The 13238-nt window shown below is 41.8% G+C and overlaps 1 protein-coding gene and 1 long non-coding RNA gene across 2 annotated transcripts in view; one reads left to right on the forward strand and one right to left on the reverse strand.

Annotated features, from left to right (window-relative positions):
* LOC102008394 (arachidonate 12-lipoxygenase, 12S-type) overlaps positions 1–498 on the reverse strand; it is a 12485-nt gene extending 11987 nt beyond the window's left edge. The window contains exon 1 of the mRNA XM_005399578.2: positions 279–498. Coding sequence (XP_005399635.1) covers positions 279–413 — 135 coding nt within the window. The 5' untranslated portion in view covers positions 414–498. The remainder of the gene's footprint in view (positions 1–278) is intronic.
* Positions 499–724: 226 nt separating this feature from the next.
* LOC102008209 overlaps positions 725–13238 on the forward strand; it is a 16964-nt gene continuing 4450 nt past the window's right edge. Inside the window, exon 1 of the long non-coding RNA XR_001236856.1 lies at positions 725–812. This is a non-coding gene — a long non-coding RNA (uncharacterized LOC102008209). The remainder of the gene's footprint in view (positions 813–13238) is intronic.

Consider the following 13238-nt stretch of genomic DNA (forward strand, 5'->3'; position numbering starts at 1 on the left):
AGTGCAGAGATTACAGGCGTGCGCCACCATGCCGGCTTTTAACTGCCGGGTTTTAACTACTCTGGCCCTGGGGTCGTTTGGAGAGAGAGTTGGATGGAGACCGCCCGGACCGGGCTTTTAGCTCCCGACACTACACACACGTGCCCTGAATCCCTGTGGTCCGCACTCAGTAGGCGACCCCGCTCGCGCGGTCGCGCTCTGGCAGCCCCCAGCCTCCGGCCCCTCGCCCATCCACACGCCACCCCCCACCCCCGCGGCCCAGGCTGTCGCCCGCTGACCTCACCCCGCGCCAGCCGCAGCTGCGGCTCCAGCTCCGCCTCCCCGCGCGCCCCGACCAGCCAGAGCCGCACGCGGTTGCGCGACCCCGAGAAGATCCAGGCTCCGGTGGCCACGCGGATGCGGTAGCGGCCCATGTTGCCCCCCGCCGATCGAGCTGGGGAGCCGGGTCCTGCGCAATTCCTGGGACCTCCCGGGGCCGCTGGCGCCTCTGGGTCACTTCCAGACCTTTAAAAGATGGGTCTGCACTCCCGCCCTCACAATTTCTGGGCACTCCCACGTCCCCGCCCCGGGCTAGCCCGAACCTGCGAGTGGAGCGGCAGAGCAAGCTGTGGGGCTGTGCCTTCGGGTGGGAGGAGCGTCGCTGCCAGAAGGCAGATAAAGGAGCCCGGCAAGGGTGAGGCCCGCAGGATAGAGGCGGTGCGCCCCGCTGGACATACCTGGGATCCCTGAGGGCAAGAGCCTCCCTGGAAGGGAACAAGGATGAGGACACTTCGCAAGGTCTCCAAGTCTTTGGGAGAACTTGGCAAGAGGGAGTGAGTCCATCTTACCAACAGGAGAAATCTATGGGCTGGGACCTGGGGAAAGCTACTGGAAGGCCAGCTTAGAAGGCTGGGCCAGTTTTCGGGCATGCTGTGCTGCTAGACCCCGTGCAGTGCAGGACCCCAGATCTCCACTCCCTGTGAGCCCTGTCCTTCAATAAATGACCGGAGGTTCCCCAAACTACTACCTAGGACAAGTAACAGTTTAAGCCTTGGTACCCTTCGTACCCGTCCCTCTTACACTCCGCAGCTTCTCCACACCCTTTTTAAACATCTGGCCTTTAAGATCCCTAGCACATCAAATATTGCGGGCTGGACCTCTTTTTCTTTTTATTTTGAGACAAGGTCTCACTATGCAGTTCAGGCTGGCCTTGAACTCACTTTGTAGACCAGCCTGGTTTGGAACTCACAGTGATCCTCCTGCCTCAGTCTTCCAAGTGCTGGGATTACAGGTGTGCACCACTACCCCGGCTAGACCTCTTGAGAGTGCCGGGAGGCAGGATTGTATTGTCCAGTCTCCACCGATGCAGGAAATGTTAGGAACCCAGAAATACCAGCCAGGATGTTAGGGTGCTGAATAGAATCTCTTAGGGAGCAGAAATGGGCATCCCTTTCAAGGTGAGTACAGCCCCTTCTCCTTCAGTAGGTCCCAAGTTAATTTTTATTCGCAAGCTGTCTCTTGGTCCTTACTGTGTCTCATGGTAGGAAAGCCAGGAACAGTAACTGGACCCTCGCTGCTTAGGGACTTTGTAAACAATAGAAGGTGGTTCTGGGCTCTGGCTTTGTTGCCCATCTGGGAATTAATCAAATCAGGCCTGACTCAGGGTCAGAACTCTCGTACAGGTCCCTGTCTAGACCTTTGTGATTAAGGAAGCATTTGGTTCACAATGGGTGCCTCTAGAGGCTTGGGCTGCCAGATAAATCTGCTTTCTGAGCCAGACCTCAAAAATGACTTAGTGTGCTGGACGTTGGTAGGGATAAGTTGGTAAGGAGGTGGGGGTTCCACCTTTCAGCCTGCAAACCTCACAACAGTGCCTGGTCCATCCTGGATACTATTCCTTGTCCTCCATGTCTGCCTCTGCCTATGTGCTCTGCTGGGTGTCTGCCATTTGACAGTTCCCAGTTCTGGTTGTGTGAAGTCATCATGTTCTCTAATATGCAAATAAAGTGGCTCAAATTCCCTTCCTTGGTAACAGCAGGATCTGGTCTTCTCCACACATATTTTCATGAGTCACTTTTGTGTTCTAGAAAAGAAAGCTTGTTTCATAGCTACTTCCAAAACCAGTCCATACCACAGCCTGTTTCTCTGCTATTTTCTGACTTTTTTCCGCCCACTCTAGTATACTATGAAATCATGTGGAGAGAGAGTTGAACTCATAGCAACAATAAAAATGTGGTTCCCAGGGGCTGGGGGTTGGGAGAGAAGGAGAAATATTGCTCAAAGAGTACAAAGCTTCAGTTATGAGTAAGAACTGGAGACCTAATTTACAGCACGGTGACTGTAGTTATACTTGAAATTTGCTACGATGGGAGAGCTCAGGTGTTCTCACCACACACACAGTCACTAGGTGAGATGATGGATATGTTTATTAACTAGACTGTGGCAGTCATTTCACAATGTACACATTTATGAAAACATCACGTATGTACATTAAATATACAAGTTTTAATTGTATATTTTACCTCAGCAAAGCTGGGGAGGGGAGTTTCAGATGTTTATAAACAGTTGTGTTGAAACACAGCATTTGGTCTTGCTCTTCCCTGGCAAGTGCTGCTAATGCTCTTTCACAGTGGATTGCTGGTTCAAAGAGCGCATGTGCATGTGCGTGTGAGGACACAGAGATAGTGGAATCATGGAGGACAGTTTAGTACAAAGACAAGCGGACTGCAGACTGGAGTGTCAGGTGCCTTTCAAGGGTATAGAGATCGAGCCAGAGCTGGCGAGGATGGGTAGTAGAGCCAGTGAAGGAAGAGGCTGAGGTGCTTTGGGGGGCTGAAGCAGAGAGACTATTTGAGCCCAGAGTTCAAGGCCAGCCTGGACAACACATAGGGGAGAGAGAGAGAAAAGCGCAGAGGGAGAGGAGGGAGGGGAGAGGAGAAGACGGGGGGGGAGGGGGGAAAAAAGAGAATATGAATAAATGAATTGGGAAATTTTTTCTTTGTGTTGCTGGGTATGATGCATACTAAATAAGCACTCTAATTTGAGACACAGTCTCACTAAGCTACCCAGGCTAGACTTAAATTTGCAATTTTCCTACGTCAGTCCCCTGAGTAGTTGGGATTATGGGCGTGCACCACCATACTTGCCTATGACTGGGAAACTGTGACAGGCGTGCTGGGCAGGGCTGAGACCCTAGAGGAAGTTGGTGACCGTGAGTTTACCCGTCGTTCGGGAGTGTGACTTCCCTAGTGGATTCACTACTTGATTGCTGCCACAGGAAAAATAAAATACCGGAGCATGAAGGGATGGAACAAGGATCCCGAGGCTCTGCCTGGCAGAGGCTGACAAGAGCCCATCCGTCATTTCTATTCTTATCTTCCCAGACAGCGGTGGTAGAGCAGGTGTGCACTCTAGGCCCCATTCTTCTTTGTTGTCAGTTTGCCTTTTAAGCAACCATAGAGTCTAGACTGCCCTTCTAGACATACTTCCCACCCACTATCATCTCTAAATCACTTCCATTGCTTGTTCTGGAGCTGGCTGTACTCAGCATTTCTGTAAAGATTGGGAGGTTCATGCTGTTCCTTCCTCCAGCTCCCGTGGCTAGTCTTTACTCCTCAGGGTCCCAACACTGCACTTTCTTTTCAGGAAGAGGACTCTCTTTTCATCCCAGGGTATCTTGGGCTTCTCATATACCTTGGAGAAGCCACAGTTAAAGGACAGGTGAGCTATGGGGTCCACCCCAGGGATCTTCTCTGGGACCCCTGCCAGCATTGTCCAGCAACTCCTGCTCTGCTTATCTTTCTTTTTGCTTTCATGTTTACCTTACCTCCCATGCTGTTTAGGGTTCTTATGCGATTTCTAGAAACTTTTCATATCTTGCCTACTGTGTTGACCTACCTTGCACTGAACCATGTTTGAGAGCTGTCACTGACACTGAGGTTTGCCATGTGATAGATTTTACTGAAAGTCTGCAAGGACAGGGAGTGGAGTGAGGTGACTGAAGCTCTTGCTTTGGGTGCAATATATAAGGGGCTCTCAAAAACTCAGCAATTAAGACAAAGAATATCTTAGTGCAACATTTGAAAAGTCAAAATTAATGTAAAATATCCATGATGAATAAACTATCAAAATTTTAAGTAAAGACAGAATTAGTTATGACTTAGCCATCTATATTTTTAATTTTTAAACTTTTTATGTTTATTTATTTTTGTTGTTTTGATAGAGAGTCTCACAGACTATAGTCTTCAGGCTATACTTGAACTCAATATGTAGCCCAGGCTGGCTTCAAACTCCCAGTGATCATCCTGTCTCAGCCTCTTGAGCACTGGGATTGCAGGCATGCACCACCCCATCCAGCTAGCCATCTATATTGTTAACATGTTTTAAAACCATCCCTGGCACCAGAAAATTCCCTGATTTGACCCATAGCACCCCCATTCCCAATCCATCATATATGTTTCTTTGTGGAATCTTTTAAAAATTTTTTTTCTCTGTTTATTTCCACATCTTCCCTCCAACAATAGCATATTTGAAGAAATCAATTTCTTTCTTTCTTTCTTTCTTTCTTTCTTTCTTTCTTTCTTTCTTTCTTTCTTTCTTTCTTTTTTTTCTTCCTTCCTTCCTTCCTTGCTTCCTTCCTTCCTTCCTTCCTTCCTTCCTTTCTCTCTCTCTCTTTCTTTTTCTTTCTTTCTTTCTTTTTCAGGGCTGGGCATGGAAGCTAGGGCCCTGCACATGCTAAGCATGTGTTCTACCACTGATATACAACTGCAATTGTAGTATTATTTTGTTATGTCAAGGAATTTATTATTCATTGTGGTAGTAAACTGATTGTGTCAACTTGAGTAAGAAACAGCCAACTAAATTGAATCAGCATAGTTCTGGGTATAGTAGAAGGGGTTTCCTGAAGATTTGCTGAGATTTACTGGGTACAAGTGACAGCAACCAATAAGCTTGCCATCTGAGTGGAATAAAAGGGATGTGGAGAAGGAAGGCTCATTTCTGTTTCTTTGGAGGAGCTCTAGTCTTCACTTTCACCTGTGAGGTCATCTCCTGGTTTCCAGCATAAATTCTTCAGCCTTTGGGTGCAGACCTTTCAGCCGCCAGCCCAGACCCTTTGGCTTCCTGATACCAACTCATACGGGACACTGCAGTGAGCTCCAGGCCTTTCACTGGATCTTCTGGATCTCCAGCATGAAGACAGCCCTTTTGCACTCTTCTGCACCTGACTCTGTGGGCAGCCATTATAAGCCAATCTTGTAAATGTTTATATATCTGTGCATCTTGCATTAAGTGTTTCTCTAGTAAGCACTGACTGATACACTCATCGTTTCATTTCCTTTCTGAACTCTGCTCTGCCTCCCAGCTTTCTAAAACCAAAATGGTTCTCCAAGGTATTTTGTAAATAATGGGCCATCTACTTTCTAAAATTCTTAAGCATCACTGTCTTCTTTAGTAGGTGTCTATAAATTGAAAAAGATGGGCTCTATTAAGGTTCATATACTGCTTGTCCTCTCCCCAAAGAATAATTGACTTCAAATACGTGTGTGTGTTCATATGTTTGATGGAGGAAAATTAATGTACTTAGTTTAATCCTATAAAATTCTGAGTAAATATTTGTAGCCTAGTTTTATAAACAAAGACACTTCAGGTCACTTAGGGGAAGGGAAGTGCTCAGAGTTGTATAAGTAGGTGGATTATCCTAGATATTGTCATGAGCTTGATTTGTGCACTCATCTTCTTTCTTTTATTCTTCAGTGTTACTTTCTGCCCTTGTCACCATAACAAATCTGCTCCCAAAGTTGATTTATGATCTCTTCATTCTTAAATTCCTAGTTGTTGATCACTGTTTATAAAGTTTCTATCACTTTGATCAAGCTTGTTCCTAGGGTGCATGGAATCTCAGGGAAAAAATTGGGGCGCCCTTATCTGTATAAATGATTTGTTTAGAAAGGTGAAACAAAATTCATGGGCCCATATGAAGTATGGTGGTTTATCAGTGAATTTGTAGAATAATGGGTAGTGAGGTAGCACTTACACAATCATTTATAGGACTTCCATTGCACCTGGAACTTGGCATAATAAGCATTTGCTTCAGTAGTTTTCTGAGAAGGAGTCCTTAATAGGTAACATTTTAAAAAATCTTGTATATTGACCATATCTTTATTCAACTCACACTTGATTAATAATTTGCCTAAGAATAGAATTATGGATAGGATTAAAAAAAAAACTTCCTTTAGAATTTTGATAGTATGTTTATTGGTGAAATTCTAGGCAAAGCTCTTTAACAAAAAACTTCAAAATATAGCAACTTAAACATCAAATTAATACCTCCTATATTGTCATTATTTCTTCTAATCTTCAGCTTTCTGTCTTTTCCACTGTTTTCATAGAGATGTCCATCTTTTTCTGTTAACTTTTTTTCTGTTATGGCATCATCTTTGTCATGATTTTTTTGTTACTTTCGGAAATGTCCTACTCTTGTTTCAAGGATGCTTGCTAAATCTCTAATAATTCTATAGTTTAAAGGTCTCCTACTCCAGCACTGTCCCTATTTCCTAAGTCCCTTTCTGCTTTTTTTATGGAAAAAAAGGTAAAACAAAATTTCATAACAAAAATCATAGGAGAATAACAGTAGTTAATACATTGTGTGTTGTTATCTTTAAAGTAGTTGCTCAGATCACAAGCTATGGGCATAAAAATTTATCCAGTTGCTGTTAACACTGACCTTCCTTTTCAATGAACTAAGAGACACTAATAGTATAACTGACTTGCATTTTTCCCCCTTTTCCCTCCATCCTTTCCCACATCCCAGTTTCTCTTTCCTTTTGAAGCCTCTTATTTCACAATCTCTATTGTACATTTTGGATCTTATTTACTCTTTCAGCTTCTCACACTAGGGAGACAATACAGTGTTTACACATGTGAGTCTGATTTATTTGCTCAATCTTGAGTTGCATCCTCAAGTTTGTCCTTCTTTGTGACTGAGTAGTACTCCGTTGTGTAAAAGTACCACACTGATTTCTTGTTTTTTTTTTTTGTTTGTTTGTTTGTTTTTCTCCGGTACCGGGAACCGAACTCACGACCTTGCACTTGCCAGGCAGGCGCTTTTGCCGCTGAGCTAAATCCCCAGCCCCTGATTTCTTAATAGTAGTCATTTTTTCTAGGGTGAGATAGACTCTCAGTGTTGTTTTAATTTGCCTCTCTGGAATGACCAATGATGTTGAACATTTTTTTCATATATTTATTTGCCACTTGTATTTTTTCATCTGAGAAGTGCATACTCAGCTCAGAAGCCTAATTTTGGATTGAGTTTGAATTTGCAGGTCTGATTTTTTTCAGTTCTTTATATGTTCTAGATAGAAGTCCTTTGTCTGAGGGACACTTGGCTAAACATTGTCCCTCAGACAAAGGACTCCTTTCTGCGTTAAAATGTATGATGATCCTCTTCATATTTAGGAATGAAGAGCTAAAAAAGGTAACTGTGAACATTTTTTTTAAGGAATGGGCAGAGATTTAATCATCTGGTGCAAGGCTTTCTGTGGTCAGTATCTGTAGGTCTTTTTTATTGGGATGCTTGATTTCTCCAGAGACCAACCTTCTAGTTTACTCTTTGTAGTATAAAAGCTAGACCACAATCATTTGGAAGGAGAGGACTGAGGACTCAACATTCAGTATATTTATTGACTTTATCCATGTTTTCAGCTGGGCCTAATGGTCCATGCCCACAGTCTCTCTGCTGTATCAGAGATTATATTGCTAGTCCTCGGTTAGAGAGGAGGAAGAATCAGCTGACTAAATGGGATGATGCTTTTCAGACAGATTTTTCAACCAATTCCACTGCGTTCATCCTTATCTCTACCCCTCCCTATCTTTAAGGGCTATCAGTATTCAATTGTTGAATCTTTCTGAATATATGTGCTTATTGGCTCACCCATATGCAAGCATCTGACTTTTGACATTGTCTGATTTGCTAATTCCTACTTTAATTGCTAATCAGTTAATTATCACTTGTCCATCTGCTTTCAGCTTCCAAAATACAGATATCGTCTCCTATATACTCTTGCTCTCTGCACTAGAGGGCTTTTGTCTTATTCTGTGTGTGTGTGTGTGTGTGTGTGACTGAACCCAGGGACTTGTGCATACTAGGCAACTACACTACCACTGAACTGTATCCCCAGCCCTTTTTTTGTATACAGAATCTTAAGTTGCCCAGACTAGCTTTCAAGCTGTGATCCTCCTGCTTAATTTTCTTGAGTAAGGATTGTGAATTTAAGGGATTCCCTGAAAATGTGGCAACTAAGAGAAATAAGTCTTTTTAAAGTAGAAAGAAAACACTAGGAAACATGGGAGAGTAGATTCAAAAGTTCTAATATCTATCTATAAGTGCAAAAAGGAGGAACAAGAAAAAATACAGGAAAGACACTGCTTAAGGAAATAACTCCTTGTAGCTAATCATGAAAGATCAAATCTCCTTCCTTTTTGTTCTCTTTCTCCCCATTACAATGTCAACTGATCGATTAAAATGAAAGGTATAAGCCAGGTGTGGTGATACATGCCTATAATACCAGCTACTCAAGAAACTCAAATTATAAATAAAGAGTAAAATAAAAGACAGGGAATAGGGAATAGGGAGCTAGAGCTTTCTCAAAAGGGAAGGGGATCAAAAGATGGAGGGCAGGGGAGAGAAGGGACGGAAAGGGGATGAAAAAAGGGATTAAGATGTGTTATGTACATGTACCAACTCTGCATAAGGAAGGTAAACTTTACTACAAACATATATTAATAAAAAGAACAATGAAAAAGCCACTAGGAATTAACTTTCTATACTTGTGAACAAAAGTCCTGACCAATACAAAGGGTGAGGCAGAGATAAACTCCAGAGGCCACTCTGGCAGAGGCCAGGGTACCTGGGCACCTGTGGACTAGGTCTAAGAAATAGCGGCTTAAACAGTGTGCCAACCTGCGGATGGCATTTTCCCCAGGCAGTCTAGGATCTGTGCAAGGGAGTTTGGGTGTGAAGTGAATTTCTTGCTCTTCTCATACATGGGTCCTTTCCTAGGTGGTGATTCCCACTCTCTTCAGGATGGGAACTTAATATCTCCTAGATTTTTTTATATGTCTAGAGCTTCTTGGGTGAGCCAGACAATTTAAAGAGCACTGCATTTGGATATTAGGAAACTATTTCCCAGTGATTAGCCTTACATTTTCATTTTGACTCACTAATATTTTAAAAATTCTTTTAAATGGAATTTGGAAGTAACAATCATCTGGCTTTTTTTTTTTTTCCTGTAAAGTTTGTTGTTATTATGTGGTCTTGGTGACTGGCCACTAGCTTAGAAGGGTGGAACTACAGTTTTGCCCACCAGTTCTCCTATAGGAGGTACTTTAAAATAAATCACTAAGGGCCAGGGATATAGCTCAGTGGCGCAAGCACCTGCCTGGCAAGCGTGAGGTTGTGAGTTCAGTTCCTGGTGCCAAAAAAAAAAAAAAGGTCACCTCTTCATGGCCCAGCTTGTTTGTGTTAACTTAGGGTAATATTTGTACCTATGTACCCATTACTGTATAAAAATAAGGAACATTTTTATTATTCCAAGTATTTCTTTGTGCCCTGTACCAGTAAACCTCTCTGACCTCAGGCAACCACTGATCTGCTTTTTAGGTTAAATTTTTTTTTCTAAAGTTATATAAGAGTAGAACCATATGTAATATACTCTTTTGTGTTTGGCTTTATCCAGTATAATGTATTTGTAATTTCTTCATTTTTTTGTAGGAATCAGTTGTTCATTAAAAATTTTGTTCTTAATAAGCCATATAGGAAAACAAAATTTTAGCTAATAAATAAATTAAAGAAGTCATAATAGAAAATTACAGTTCAAAAATTGCAAATATAATATATATTCATTTACCATACTTTGTTTCTTTGTTTTTTGGGGTTTTTTTTTTTTTAGTTTGTTTGTTTTTTTCCAGTACCTGGAATCAAACTCACCACCTCATGCTTGCCAGGCAGGCGCTGTGCCACTGAGCTAAATCCCCAGCCCCTATTTACCATACTTTGATATTAAAGTACGTAGACAAATTCCAGCTTCAAAATATGTTGAGGGCCAGGTGTGGTGGCACATGCCTATAATCCCAGCACTTGGGAGGCTGAGGCAGGAGAATTGCTGTGAGTTCAAGGCCAGCCTGGGCTACAAAGTGAGTTCAAGTCCAGCACAAACTGCATAGTGAAGCTCTGTCTCAAAAAAAAAAAGGAAATTGGAAAAAAAATCATACGCAAAAATATCTGATATCTGATATTTTGAAATAACTATAGATTGCATAGGAGATTGCAAAAAGGTTCCATGTACATCTTAATGTAACTATGATACATTGTCAAAGCCAGGATATTGATATTGATATCTATGAAATGTGTGTGAATAGTTCTCTCTACATATAGTTCTGCATATATACCATTTTAATCTCCTGTGTAGATTTGTCTAACACTGTGACAAGGAAAATACAGAACTTTTGTTCCATTACCACAAAGATCTTTTTAGTTTCCTAATCTGCTTCCTTCTCCCATCACCCCTGCATTTTGACAACTCACCTGTTCTCTAGCTGTGCAATTTTGTTATTTATAGAATGGATTCATATAGTATGTGACATTTTGAGACTGGCTTTTTTTGCATTCAGCATAATGCCATTACATATAATTGGGTCACTTTTTATTTTTGAAGCCCACTTTGTCAATGTCTGTCTTTTAATTGGTTTATTTAAGCCATTTGTATTTAATATAGTCATTGATAAGTTAGGTCTAAGTCTGCCACTTAATTTTAAAATTTTGTCTGTTTTTAATTTCTGTTTCCTTCTATTCTTCTTTCTATTTCCTTCCTTCTTCCCTTCCTTTCCCCTCCTCTCCCTTTTGCCCCTTCCCTCTCCTTCCCTCCCCTTCCCTTTCTTTCCCTTCCCTTTCCTCTTTTTTGCACTACTAGAGTGAAGGCCTCACTAGGCAAGTGCTCTTTCATTGAATTATATCCACAGCCCTTTTTATTTTTATTTTGCAATATTGGAGATTGAACTCAGGGTGTTTGCACTGAGTGACATCACCAGCTCTTTTTTATTTTTAATTCTGAGATAGGGTCTGCTAAGTCTCTAACTTGTCCAGGCTAGGTTTAAACTTGTGATCCTCCTGCCTTAGCTCCCAGAGCACTGGGATTACAGATATGTGCCACTGTCCCTGGCTCCAGACCTTTTTATTGTATTTTGAGCAGGGTCTTGCTAAATTGCCCACACTGGCCTCAAACTTGCAATCCTCCTGCCTCAGCCTCCCAAGCAGCTGGAATTACAGGCATGTGCTGCCAGGTGTGACTCATTTCTGTTTTTTTTTTTCATGTCTTCCTATGAGTTTCTTTAGCAGTGTTTAGAATTCCATTTTGATTTGTCCATAGTGTTTTTGGGTGAATATTTGTGTATAGTTTTTTAGTGTTTGCATTATATTATGTATACATAATCTACTGGTCTATATACTCTACTGGTATTGACATTTGACCAGTTTAGGTGAAATGTAGAGAACTTGCCTCTCTTTAAGTCCCTTTACCCTGCTTCATTTATAACATCATTATTTTAAATATTTATTTTATATATATGGAGAACCATATTACAGAATGGTAAACTTTTTTCTTGAACCATCAAACATAATTGAGAATATCCAAGATGAGGAAGAAAGTCTATTGCTGGTCTGCTGGTGACAGATTCTCTTAGTTTTGCTTTATTTGACTATGTCTTTATTTCTTCTTCATTCCTGGAGGATGATTTTACCAGGTGTACTACTTCAGACAGCTAGTTCCTTTTAGTATTTGAAAAATGTTGTGCCACTGTTTTGGCCTCCATGGTTGCCTATGAGAAGTCCACTGTGATTCAGACTGTTTTCTCTCATAGGATTAGTCTCCTCTCTCCCCATTCTTTTAAATGCTTTTTTCTTTGTCTTTGGTTTTCAGAAATTTAATAACAACACAAGTTGGCATAGATTTTTCTGAGTTTATCCTGTTTAGGGTTTGCTCAAGTTTTTGTATGTATAGGTTTGCCAAGTTTTGGGGAAATTTAAGGTAGTTTTTAGAATATTTTTCAGCTCTACATTTCTCCTCTCCTTTTGTGACTAAAATGATACAAATACTTTTCTTACATTCCCTCAGGCCCCTGAGGTACTGTTCATTTATTTTCAGTCTATTTTCTCCCTGTTGTTAAGGCTGAGTAAGTTCTGTTCTGTCTTCCAGTTTACTCATTCTTTCCTTGGTCATTTCCGGCCTACTACTGGGCTAGTCCAAGCTTTTTATCTTGGTTATTACATGTTTCAGTTCTAAAATTTTTAGTTTGATCCTTTTTTATTTGCATGCTTAGATTTCCTATATTTTCATCTGCTTCCAGCGTGCTTGTAATTGTTCACTGGGACATTTTTATGGTTCTATTTTAAAATCCTTGTCAGTTAATTCCAGCATCTGTGTACTCTTGGTATTGTGTCTATTGACAGTCTTTTCTCACTTGAGCCGAGATTTTCCTGGTTCTTGGTGTGAGAAATAATTTGGTCATATCATGCGCATTTACGGTATTATGTTACAAGATTCTGGCTCTTAAATTTTCTGTTTTGGCAGGCCACTTCTGACTTCACCCTAGTGGAGGAGAAGAGGATAGCCTCATTGTTCCCAGCTGGAGACTGAAGTCCAGACTGTCCAATCAGCTTCTCTGAGACAAATGTTACTGCTCCCCACGTGGCTCCCATTGAGGCTTCTGTGGGTGGGAGGAGGCCTTGTTGCCACTGGATCGTAGTGAAAGTTCCAGCTCCCACTGGACTTCCTCTGGCTCCCGTGAAGGGGGTGGGGGCACCTTGTTACTGCTTAGTGGGGCTGGGAGTCCAGGATTGGAGGATGGTACCTTATCTCCACCAAGTGGGTGTGAAAAATCTTGATTCAGTCAACTTTTTCTGATCGTACCCTGGCAGGAGAATGTTAAGAATGACTTGGTACAGCCAGGGGAGGGTAGAAGTCTAGGTTTCCCACTTAGCATTTGCTAATGGGGGTGACAGTAGTTTCATTCTACAATGTTAGACTGTGATACACTGATTATCATCTAAAAGTTTTCTGTCTTGCTAGGTTGCCCCTTTCCTGGTTCTTTAGCCAGACGGAGCAGGTTTTCTTGGGGATTTTGTTTGTGTCCACTGGTGTTTACAAAAGCTTCTCTGGCATCCAAGGCTGGCCATACAGAGCTCAAAGAAAACCAGGAAATTCATT

Source organism: Chinchilla lanigera, unplaced genomic scaffold (assembly GCF_000276665.1).
Source record: "Chinchilla lanigera isolate Chin_1 unplaced genomic scaffold, ChiLan1.0 scaffold00066, whole genome shotgun sequence".
Classification (NCBI taxonomy): Eukaryota; Metazoa; Chordata; class Mammalia; order Rodentia; family Chinchillidae; genus Chinchilla; species Chinchilla lanigera.